Source organism: Leptinotarsa decemlineata, unplaced genomic scaffold (genome assembly GCF_025532065.1).
Source record: "Leptinotarsa decemlineata unplaced genomic scaffold, Ldec_3_MD MMD2_P_RNA_scaffold_2, whole genome shotgun sequence".
Taxonomy (NCBI): domain Eukaryota; kingdom Metazoa; phylum Arthropoda; class Insecta; order Coleoptera; family Chrysomelidae; genus Leptinotarsa; species Leptinotarsa decemlineata.
Genome location: NW_027412529.1, coordinates 850,181 through 863,563, shown reverse-complemented (window position 1 = coordinate 863,563; position 13,383 = coordinate 850,181). Strand labels below are relative to the sequence as shown.

The following is a 13,383-nucleotide window of genomic DNA, read 5'->3' as shown; positions in this document are numbered from 1 at the left end:
TACTGTAGTCTGAATATCCGTCAAATACAACAATTATTTTGGAACTGTAATGCCTTTGTAAGTAATTCATGTATTTATCAAAAATAATAGAAAAAGTATCTTCTCTGCTCCATACAACATGATGAAGAAGAAATCCGCCATCAATAATGAACGTCACATTATTTTCATTGAGAACAAAATCAATTGGGCTCATGTTGTCATACAATGACGATTTTGTTGTTTTTCTCATGCCATCATTATCAAATAGAGCTGTTGGATACGGACTCAATTTATATTGAAGATATTCTTCAAGATTACTTTCAAATTGTTTGCTGACAGTAATTCTTTGCAAGAGTAATAATGGATCCACTGCAACTTTACAATCATTTATTTTTACAGATTTGTTAACACTGGAAAGCGGCATTACTTTTTCGGAGCGTTCAAACTTTATTTCATTAAATGATAAGTCGGTGATCTTCTTCATAGACTCTAATCCAATTTCGTAAGCTCTGTGCTCATTTCCAACAATTCCAGAAGCTATCGATATTAACTGCGTAGTATTTGGAAAAGGATCATGGAGTTTGAACCAATCAAATAGTATATTTACGTCAGCATTGTCTTTTTTCACTCTTGAGTCTCTGAATCTACGTGTTGCTCGGTCGACTCCAAGGAGATATTACAGAACTTCTCAATTTCCTCACAAATAGTATTTGTGGCGTACATAGCATATACCCATTTACACAAAACACTTTCTTTCGTACTTCGACCACGAGATACTCCTCCTTCGGTTTTCATGGATTTCATGAGACTTTGTTCGATGACCATATCTGTCCATGTACCTGAATTATATTTTTCTGTTCGTTTCACTGTGAAAAATCCATTTCTGAAATTCTCATAAGTTTGCAAATATTTATAATCATTGATTTATCGATAGTTCATCAACTATATATGGCGCGTTTTCGACCGGAGGCACCGGTTGACCTGAAGTGATGCTGTGACCGCGCGCTCTCCGCCCTCTATCTCGAAAACGTATAAAAAAATTTTTTAAACAAAATTTGTAGAGAATTTTGTATTCTACAATATTGATAACAAATACAAATAGCAAAAAACCCATAGGAAATGATATATTTCCAAAAAAAGCGCAAAAACCGATTTTTGTGACCTTTGACCTTGAAATTTAATAGTTGCTTACACCCTACCATATGTAGGTTTTGAGACAACTTTTAGGGTGTCAATATACAAGTATTTACAGACTTACAGCTGGGTATCTCGAATTCCGAGATTCTTATCTAATTTAAGCTTAAATGACTGGATTATTGCAAATAATATAGATAGGCGGATAATTTGAAATATCTCGTCTATCTCCTTTCTTGAAAATGGGACAGACTTTTCATGATTTCCAGATCCTCGGTATTGTAGCCGATCTTAAGCAGATATTAATTAGTATAGATAGAGAACGAGCAAGCACAAGTGCACAATCTCACAGGATGAAAGCTGCAATCTCATCTGGACAAGTGGTCTTTCTACACTCACCTTCCTCCAGATACTGAAAATCCTTGAGCGTCTGTATCGCGAAGATGTTCTCCTTGCACTGCTGCCCCACCTTCTCCGAGCCGGTCTTGATGAGGTACTCGAGCAGGACGAGCGCCTTGTAGACGTGCCTCCAGTTCCTGCCGTGGTCGTTCAGCCTCTTCCACACCATCTGCATGATCTCGCTGAAGGCGACCACGTTATACGTGAGGTCGGCGATCTCGGCCATGATCGTGCTGCTCGGGCCCCACGGATCGTTCGATGTGGCTTCGCGCACCTTCTTCTGCGCATCCGAGTAGTTGTGCGCGAAGTTCTTCAGGTTACGGCGCAGACCGGCCACGTTGACTTGCATGTCGTGAGAGTTCCGCCTCATCTGTAAGCAAAACTGTTTAATATTGCTCTATTGAATGATAACATTAACTTTATTGCGCATGATAAATATAAAACTCGGTCGAACAAACTGGAGACAAAAAAGTCAAATCAAATGAAAACAAAATGTACTTTATTGTCGAAGATGAAATCTCATTGACAAAGTGTTACTATTCTAAGAAATGTAGGATACACAACTTAAAAGATATTGTGGAAGATAAAATATTATTGTCAAAGTGTTATTATTTTAAAGAATATAAGTTATACAAATTAAAAGTAATATTTGAACATTTAGTGATTTCAGAATTTTAGGGTGAAAAATTAGTCAGAAAGTAAAAATGTATGTGCTACATATTGAAATAAATAATAATAATAATGGATATTCTCATGCTACACATAAATGTAAGTATAAGAATATAAAAACTATTTTTGGGAAAGAAAGTTTCTGGCTTTTTACTACTCCATCTTGATACAAAAAAAATTATATCTGATTTTTATTCCACAACGAAAGTTATGGAATAAAAAACTGAGTAGATAAAAGTATCTTCTGTATAATTCAGTGTTCATACAGTGTAACCCATTTTTAATGGAAACACCCCGCTAAAATTTGAAGTTGTAAACCGATTTCAATAATTTTTTTTTGAAATGTCAAGTACTAAAAGGTCTACCTTGGGACAAAATTTTAAATGTTTAATAAAGTTTCAGGGCATACAACGATATTTTTTCTTAGTCGAAAATCAGGATTTTTTATTATCGATTTTTTTATTAAAAAAATCACTACGCCACTAGATTCACAGTGCCTCTAAACAGGTGTGACCAAAATTTCATGGAAAAATATTCATTATTAACAAAGTTATGACAACTCAAAAATTCGAAAACTCACACAGCTAACAGTTACAAAAACACCCTATATCAACATATATAGCCATGAGAATATTTTTTTTTATGATTTCAACGATAAAGTGCCGCCAGATGGAAAAAAAACAAATAGCGTAAATATTTTTAATGAAAATAACGGAATTACATTCAAGTTTTTACGCAAATTAACTAAAACTAAGACCTAATATTTCAATTTAAATCTTAGTTGCCATGGAAATGATATTACAGTTTGACACTTGTGAAAGATTTAAGTGTACTATTGTCAACAATATTCACCTTACAGTTCTTCGAATTATTTTGTGTCATGGCTGCAAGATTGAGCGTAAGAGAGAAAATTGAAATTGTACGCCTTTCGGGAGATGACATTAGAAGTGCTAGAGAGGTTTGTAGATTATTTAATGAGAGACATCCAGATCGTCCTCGTATTAGCTGCGGCACAGTAAATAAAATAAATAAAATATTCAATGAAACTGGTGCAGTATCAAAAAAAAAATGATGTTAAAAAGTAATCATGAACAAAGACGAAACAGGAATAACAGGAATGATGAAATCATTTTAGATTATTTCGGAAATAATCCTAATGCCAATATAAGGAATGCCACTTTAGATTTGAATATTCCACAAGAAACTATTCGGAGATGTCTCAAGGCGAAGAATATTAAACCTTTCAAGTCAAAATTTTTACACACACTTCAAAAAGGCGAAGAAGCAAGACGCCTGGAATATTGTTTTTGGGCCCAAAGGGAATATTTAAACAATAGAAATTTCCTAAAAAATATTTTATATACCGACGAAGCCACTTTCACTACAAATGGAGTAGTGTCATCACAGAATTGTCGCTATTGGGCACTAGATAATCCTAACTGCGTAAATAAAAATAAAATTGTTATACAAACAAGCAATATATAAACATATACATTTATCAATTATACATTTTATTCAATAGAATAAGTGTCAATTATTAAATAAAATATCAATCATGAAATGTTATTTGAACATTTTGTCAATTTTACGACTTATAATTTAACAGTCAAATTGAGTATGCTATACAGTACCCGCAATAAATTACAATTTCACTGGTAGTTGTCATTGTAAAATTCTTGCAAACTATAATAGGGTCTACTCGCGAGAAGTTTTTTTGTGTATTTTCTGAAGCTGGCAATACTATCGTAGCTATTTCTAAAATGAGACGGTAAGTGATTATACATTTTAACACCGTTATAGAAATGGAGTCCTTTAGTAGGGATGAAGAAGACAATGGTAATTTAAAATTATTTTTAGATTTTAGACGAGTGCTATGACACGAAGAAATATATTCAAATTTTGACCTATGTTTGTGTACAAGACACGCAGTTTCCATTACAAAGAGAGCCACAACTGTCAATAATTTTTTTTCTGCAAATAACTGCCTACATGGGTTGCGCGGTCCTAGTTTGAACACATATCTAATGGCTCTCTTTTGCAGTTTGAGTACTGAATCTAGCAGAGTAGACTTACATACCCCCCAGAAAGGAATGGCATATCTCAGTTGAGATTCAATTAATGCATAATATGCGTTCATAGCCGTGGCAGTACCAAGTTCCCTTGAAATAATTCTCATTGTATAGCACCCTGAGGAGATTTTATTCTTCAATTAGTTGACGTGTGCTTCAAACTTCAATTTACTGTCAATATATAGGCCCAAAAATTTTGTGCAGTCTTTATTTTCAATCTTCTCATTTTCTAGAGGCATATCTTCTAAAGTACATTTGAAAGTTAATATATTTGTTTTTTTTATATTAAAAGAGAGAAGATTCGAGTCGCACCAAGACTTGATTACATTAATATCTCTGCTTATCTTATTATTCAAATCTTCAACAGTTTTACTATGCCATAAAATGGTGGTGTCGTCAGCAAATAAGGTGATTTTTCCAGAAGTATTTATACACAGTAAATCATTGATATATACAAGAAAAAGAGTGGGTCCCAAATACGATCCTTGTGGTACTCCGTAATCTATATTAATATATTTTGAAGTTATATAACTTTTTACGACTTGACTGCGCCCAGTTAGGTAGGATTCGAAACAATCCGAAGTAACTCCCTCACAGCCGTAGCAATGTAGTTTCCGCAAAAGTATTTTGTGGTCTACACAGTCAAAAGCCTTTTTAAGGTCACAAAATACTGCTGCAGCTACATCTCTGGCATTTATATCTGAATATACCTCATACAGGAAGGAAAAAATTGCATCTTGGGTGTTCTTTTCAGCCTGAAATCCGAATTGATTTTCTTTGATGATTTTATGAGCAATAAGGAATTCATTGAGCCTTTTTTTTCACTAGTTTTTCAATTATTTTTGCTAGGATCGGTATAGTAACTTGGCGCAGTGGTGGGAGAGGTTTTTCGGTGCCCCCCAAATAAACAGAACTATTACCAAGTTCACGGTAACGATAATCGTTACAACTTGTATTCAAGTCACAATAATTTGTTTTCTCAAAAAGTTACAGAAATAAAAATCAAAAGTGAAAACTATCGAGGAGAGATACATACGTATAAGAAAATAAATATTTCGAAATATCAATCTCTCCCAATTACCTACACAGTAGGGTGTGGTAAACGTCTGTCGAAAAACAACCACTTCCCCAGCTAATACCACGCTGGATATTGAATCTACTTGATCTACTGGAATAATTTCAACATGGTCCCGCTGCTGGGTAAACGAGAAACATCTGCCTATCGGATATAATTCAATATCCATCTTAGTATTAGCCGGGGGAGTAGTTGTTTTTCGTTTTAACGTATTCCAAAAAAACTTTATTGTGAGATTTTCACTAAATTGTTTTACAAAAACGCAACACGTGTTTCGCCATACAATGGCTTCATCTGGCGTGTCTTTCAACTAATTCTACAATTCCATACTAAATATATATATAGTTTATGGAGTACCTGAAATCAAAGTACCTGTAAACGAAGTACCTGGATTTTAAGTAGCTGATATTTTACCTGAGTTTCTAACGAATTAAATTACTTGCACTTATGTACCATTTTCACATTTGAAAAAATATATTCAGTAACGGAGAGTTATTGAGTTCTAATTGATCATTCAGTAAATTACCCGAATTCCTGAATCTATTGATTTCTAAACATTCTAGAAGATTAAGTTTCAAACTCTTTTCTTCTAAATGTAACACCTCGTACTCATGATTGAACTCATGTCCTTCTGCTAAAAGATGGTTTGCAAATGTGGAATTGGTCTTTCTATTTACAAAACTACTCCTATGTTCTTTAATTCGTTGGAAAAATGTTCTTCCAGTTTGGCCAATATACAGTTTTGGACAAGAGCCACAAGTCAGCTTATATACTCCTGATCTATCCGACACCAAAGTTTTGTCCTTATTGTTTTTGATAAATTTACTTAGGTTATTATTCGTTCTATAAGCTACGTTTACGCCTTCTTTCTTCAAAAAACGGGCAATATTCCTGTTTGGTTCCCCCACATATGTCAATGTCTTATAACTAACGTTATCGCATCTTGAATATGGGTAGACCAGATCCATGGCTTGCTTTTGTCGTTTTTTGGAAAGAATGGAGTTTACAATATCTACCTTATAACCGTTATTAATCGCGATTTGTTTAATCAAATTCAGTTCTTTCTGGAAATCCCTATCAGACAGTGGAATATTCAATAATCTGTGAAGCATACTATTGAATGCAGCAACTTTATGCTGGTACGGGTGTGTGGAGGAATTATGTATGATAATGTCCGTGTACGATGGTTTGTGGAAAATTGCAAACTCATGTTTATTGTTATTTTTCGTAATGGTTAAGTCCAGGTAATTTATTGAATTATTTACCTCCCTCTCTGTGGTGAATTTTATTGACGGGTGGATGGAATTGGCATATTCAATGAACTTGCCTAATTGCCTATCTGTACCAGTGAAACATACTGTGAAACATACAGTGAAACATACGTATTAGTCCTCTGAGAAAACTTTGAGCTATTCAATTAGATGTGCCATCCGAAATCTCTAAAATTGAAAATTAGTGAAGTATATACTCGGCATTCGAGTAATGCCAGGTCGGTAATCTAGAATAAGCTTGCGAGATTAAAAAACCCGAGGCGACAGACACTTCCTTCCTGATGTCAACCGTCCACATACCTATCTCAGCACACTTCCTTTCGATTGAAGTTTTTATCTTGATACCGAGTAATATTAGCGGGTTCGAATTATAACCGCAACATTGAGGTCTTTGATTTAATAAATGAATTAAAGAATTCTAATGCTAGGGGAAATGATCAGGTCTCAAACAATCTTCTGAAAAAATGCATGGAAGAAATAGTCTACCCCCTGACCTATCTGATAAACCTTTCCATGGAACGGGGAATGTTCCCTGAGAAATTAAAAGTTGCAATCGTTACCCCGATCTTTAAAAAATGAGACTCAAATAGCTATGAGAACTATAGAGGGGTAAGTCTTCTCTCTAGTATATACAAGGTACACGAAATGAATATTAAAAATCAGTTGCTATCGTTTCTCCTCAAAAATGAATTGCTTTCGACAAACCAGCATGGTTTCATGCAAACTAAAGCACGGAAACGGCTTTATATGATTTCATAGAACACGTAGTAACAGCCTTGGATAACAAACTGCAAATTTGTGGTTCGTTCATCGATTTTTCTAGAGTTCGTGGAGTTGCCCAAGATTGGATGAGGTCATATCTAGAAAACAGGTCACAAACAGTGAGAATTCAAGGTGTTCACAATCAGTCCTTGGCCTGCAAGCGAGGAGTTCCACAGGGGTCTATACTCGGACCACTGCTTTTTCATATTTATGCGAACGACTTGATACAATACCTAAATAGTCTTTCAAAGGTACATATAGTTGCATATGCAGACGATACAAATGTTCTGTTCACTGATTGTGATACATTGGCACTTGCAGAATCAACAGAATCCATATATGAGAAAATTATGGAATGGGCTGAAAAAATCATTTAGCACTAAATATCAGCAACACAGCATTAGTCAAATTCACACTGCAGAACACCACCGAAACTCTCAAAATATATGAAGATAGCCAACTAGAGGTGACATCCAAACCAGAAACAAAAATGATAGGTATAATTCTAGATCTTAAGCTGAATTGGGGTCCCCATATAGATTCACTATGTGATACTTATATTTGTGATACTTATATTTGTTTTCAGTTATACACGGACGTCTTCCTTGTTACGGTATGTAAATGTTTATTGTAATGCTTTCATACGGTTCAACAAGTGAAATAAATATTATTATTAGTATTGACATTATTTTCATAAAATATATCTTTTCACAATAGAAGCCTGAGTCTATTGCGGACAATATATAGGGCGTTCCAACGAAAGCTTGACCCCCCTCGTCAGATACGGACGTGTAATCGAAAATTTCAAAGAACACGTCAATTTTTATTTCTAGGAGGATTAATTCTGATATGGAAATCATACCCGAAACTTCACCCCCTGCGGTCAGCAACTGCCACCCCTATATTTTTCAATAGCATGGGGGGTCGAGTAGAATCAGTCCCCCTAGAAATAAAAATTGACGTGTTTTTTGAAATATCCGATTACACGTCCGTTTCTGACTCACGTGGGGGGGGGTCAAGTTTTTGTTGGAACGCTCTGTATAGATCCCTGTCGAGCACTTAATTATCACTGCTGTTACTCACAAGGACGAGCAAAAATGCATCACTAATAAATGAAACGAAATAATTATTTCATCGACGACTACTTTTCTTTTCCATCAATCACCTATTCCGATACACTTTCTGAAAGATACAGAAGGTTTGCCTATTTCCATATAGAGATATCCATCAGATACTTATTAATGGCTGGTTAATATTTCAAAAGCTAATTGTTTTTTCGTGATATCAGCTCGAACAATACCGGTCCGTGTTTTCGAAGCGATAAACCTGTTGTAGGAAACGGTATCTACGTCAAAGACGGGACAGACATTCTCGAAAAATATTACCTTTACAGTAGAGACTTGAAAAGCATGTGACGTCGCGTTCGAGAGATTTTAATAATTAGCTTCGTCTGAAGACTGATTTACGGTAATTCGTGTAAGAACGATCGCGGAGAAAAGTGTATAATATACGGTACGGTCTTAACCACTTCTCAAATTTTATCAAAAATAATAACCCACCCTCTCCAACTTTTCCTGATCATTTTTTACTTTTCAATGCGTCGAACAACCAAGTTAGCGACACCATGAGATGATTGAATCTATTTCCTCATATTTAACAGAAAAAACTTCAGCAGTTAACGAATTCTATCCAATATTCTAATCTTTCATCTATCAAAAACACGTTTCTCACAGCAGAACAAAAACACTGCCTCCCGAGGGTGCAGGAGAATGATGATATTGAAAATTAAGAAAAATTACCTTTTTCTGATGTTCGATTATGAGAAATGTTGATGAGGGATTAGAATTTGAATGTATAGGGAAAAATCCTAGCACTTTCAGATAGACACTCAATTCAATTCGTTATTTTCCAATCACAATTGACATTGTATAGGAATAATCAAAAATATACTTATGTCTAATCACTAATAGCAACATACAAACATGTCTAGACAGATAAAACTTATAGCAACATACAAACATTAAAGATATAAGTAAAAGTTAAAGCACCATACAACTACACACATCGGAAAAGTCTAGGGATATTTTTATAACATACTAAATATCATAAAAATAAATGCATGAGGTCGTTTAATTTCGATTAAATTGGTACACTCGACCACCCTGTAGATTTCTATGGGTTGAACAAAGCCTGCAAAAACGGTAACTAATCTTTTATCAAGTTTTTTACAAACTGTAGGTTTTCGGCTAAAATAAATAATCTGAAAGTGTCGAGTTTGTACATTCTATGCAGTTCTTGCTCAGCAATTAAACTGGAAATATTGTGCTTTAACATGGAACGCCATCATTTACCATTGGCTGAGATGAATAGAGCTGTAAGGCTTCTTCGAAGTGGCATGCGACAAAATGATGTAGCTCTTCGTTTGGGGTCTCCCAAAGTGTTATCAGTCGATTGTGGCGGCGTTTCCGTGAAACTGGCAGTCCAGCCGAACAACATCCAGGGCGAGGACGCGCTACAACTGCAGTTCAAGACCGAATTTTGGTCTTAACCGCAAGAAGACAACCGACAATCACAGCACCTGAGTTGGTTAACGTGTTGCAGCAGACGCACCAGGTAACCATTGGTCGTGATACTGTCAGAAATCGACTGCATGAAGCAGATCTCCACAACAGAAGGCCACTTAGATGTCCACCTTTGTCGAGAGGCAATCGCGGTAGAAGATTAGAGTGGTGTCAAGAACATCAAAACTGGGATGCAAATGATTGGGCCACAGTTTTGTTTACAGACGAATCCAGCTTTGGATTTCATCCAGATTCTCGTCGAGTAAGACTGTGGAGACGACCTGGAAATAATGAACGTTTGAATCATGTCCAGGAAGTCCACATATACAGAGGTGGTACAGTAATGCTATGGGGCGGAATCATGATTCGCGGCAGAACCGATCTCGTTTTTCCAAATCGCCCCCTCACAGCTCGACAGTACCTCGACACCATTCTTCTACCTATCGTCCGTCCGTTTGCTGGTGCTGTTGGTGAAAACTTCCACCTAAAGCACGATAATGCTCGTCTACATGTCGCGCGTCTAGTGACTGACTGGCTCACCAACGAAGGAGTTGATGTATTGCCATGGCCAGCACAATCGCCGGACCTGAATCCCATCGAGCATGTGTGGGACATGCTTCAACGAAGAATTACTCCGCATATGGGGAACATTCACACAACGTTTCAATTGAGAGAGCTTTTAATCGCTGAATGGGCAAATGTACCTCAACAAGACATTGACAATCTCATTTTGTCGATGCACGATAGATGTAGGGCCGTAATAAATCAGCGTGGAGGCCATACTTTGTACTGATTCCAATTTTTTTTGTATTATGATTTTTTTCCGGGGTGCCAAAGAGCCATATTTTTTTTAGTTTTGCTTATATGTTGTAAGTTACATTCGTTTAATAATCACCCGTCAACTTTTTTTCCCTAATATATATATATATATATATATATATATATATATATATATATATATATATATATATATATATATATATATATATATATATCGACATTATTGCTTGATATAATTCGAACTCACTTTACATAAATTTCTTCATTTGAAAAAAGTATATATTTTTTTTTATTAACACGCGCGCCTGCTGCCTTGGGCTTGGTAGCTGATTTTCAGGCTCCCTTTCCGGAATCGGAAAATATCAATGGTCATTTTTCTAAACAGTATAAGGCTGATTGATCCCACATGCTTTTATAGCTTACAAAACTAAAAAATGAAAATAGTTTAAACAACCAAAAACACGCTTTCAAAGAACATCGAAGTAAAAAGTTAATTTTTTTTAATAGGCTCAAAACAATAAATAACAAAAAATAATAGTATTATTGTAAAAAAAGCGACAGGCGCTTGATATACAAAAAATATGGCACAAAGCGCCATGTCGCTTTTTTCACAATAATACTATTATTTTTCGTTATTTATTGTTTTAAGCCTATTAAAAAAAAAATAACTTTTTACTTCGATGTTCTTTGAAAGCGTGTTTTTAGTGTTTTTAAACTATATTTATTTGTAATACACGCTTACCAGCAAATCAGTTTTCGACGTCATACCGCTGGCAAAACACTTTGGATTTTTAATGCAATCGTGTATGAAACCCAATAACGTTTGCGAAGGAGACTGAACAAAACAGTAACAACGCGTAATCTCACTCAACAGATCGACAAATAAAAAACAAATCGCACAAACAATGATATAGATAAGGAAAGAAAGGTTCAGGTTGCTTTGTAACCGTTGAGAACATGAAAAATACAGGACGTACCGGGTCATAACTGAAACCAAGTTAGACATATACGATTGCAATAACAAATTGAGTTTAAAAAAAAGGGGGAGAAAGATGTTTTTTTAAGAAACTAAAAAATGAAAAATAAATATAGTTTAAAAAATTAAAATACACGCCTTTAAAGAACATCGAACTAAAAAGTTAAAAATAAGTATATTTAAAAAAAATATTTTTAACTTTTTTGTTCGATGTTCTTTAAGAGAGTGTTTTTTTTTTAGTTTTTTAAATTATATTTATCTTTCATTTTTTACTTTGCTATGCTATAAAAGGTGGTTTTTTTTTAGTCATTTTAAACTATATTTATTTTATCAAAACTTTGGGATCAATCAGCCGTATATTGTTCAGAAAAATGACCGTTAATATTTTCCGATTTCGGAGAGGAAGCCTGAAAATCAGCTACCAAGCCCAAGGCAGTAACCTCGCAAAGAAGGGTTACAAATAAGGCAGCAGGCGCACATGTTAATAAAAAAAAATAGTTTTTTCAAATGAAGAAATACATGTAAAGTGAGTCTGAATTATATTAAGGAGGTTACATACAGCGATATCTGCCCGCGAAAGGATCAAACAATAATGTCGATAATTCTGTCAAATACAGATCCTAAGCTTGAGAGTTACAAACAAGCAAACAAACATACATACATACAGGTGAAGCTAATGAAAGTGTGTTAACAACAATTGCAACATACTATGTAATAAAGAGTCGAACCTTAACATGTTTTAAAAAGAGTCTTAAACATTTTTTAATTGAAAGATGCTATTATAAAGTCGATCAGGCACTATAATAAGTATTTGTAAATCCTTTATGTTATCATGTTCTGTTAATTTTAGATGAACGACTACTCCTATACAATACTTGTATTGTCCTTATGGAGAATAAAGAATTATTATTATTAATTGTATTAAGCAAAAAAGTCATAGTGAAATGTGATTGTGGATACTAACAATCGAAACGTCTTGAAATAACTTGGCTGGAAATCTCTTAATATTCATTTAATTTTGTGTTCAATTGTTCAATTTTCAATTTTTTGCTTGTATTTTATCTCACTGATATTTCATCTCACGATTGTTTGCTTAACATAATTGTTATTTTCAGCTATTAATTTTAATTTCCAATTTTATCGGTTCTTTCAGGAATTTCAAATCATTTTATATCATATTAGACAATGGAAGTCCGAACTAATAATAATAATATAAGTTTATTCATGACATTTTATAATATACACATCGGAAATAATAAACAAACTTCTGAATAAACTAATAATAACCCTGAGAAGATACATATTTATATAAAAACAATCTTACATATATTCATATAAAAAGTATATAAATATATGTGAAAAAAAAAAAGAAAATAACAAATGAATACATATTATGTGGAAAAAAATTAATATATACATTTAAAATATGTGCTTAATAACAATATATGAATTAAATAAAATTATTCAGAAATATAGTCGACCTTCTCCGCTCTGTCAGAAAATTATGAGGCTCCCAAAACTTTAATGATATTCAGGACATTCAACTTGAAAAAAAAATTGAAAGTTGATGGTTTTGTCGCCAACAACTATAAGTAGAAACGCCAAAACGTTCAACACCCACATTCAGCCACATTCGGTGTTCAAATAAAAAAAAAATTAAAAGATAACATGTGTGTAAACCATGAATAGTGAACACTCAGTATACGCC

At 34.3% G+C, this 13,383-nt stretch overlaps 1 protein-coding gene across 6 annotated transcripts in view; it reads right to left on the bottom strand.

Moving 5' to 3' along the window:
* Nucleotides 1-13,383, bottom strand: part of lqf (epsin homolog lqf) — a 39,709-nt gene that overhangs the window by 17,697 nt on the left and 8,629 nt on the right. For 3 of the 6 annotated variants that reach the window (XM_023159260.2, XM_023159261.2, XM_023159262.2), the window contains one exon: nt 1,513-1,882. In XM_023159260.2, the coding sequence (XP_023015028.2) occupies nt 1,513-1,882 (370 nt within the window). Of the gene's footprint in view, nt 1-1,512; nt 1,883-11,441; nt 11,590-13,383 lie in introns of those variants that run through there. The other 3 variants (XM_023159258.2, XM_023159259.2, XM_023159263.2) reach the window with 2 other exon arrangements.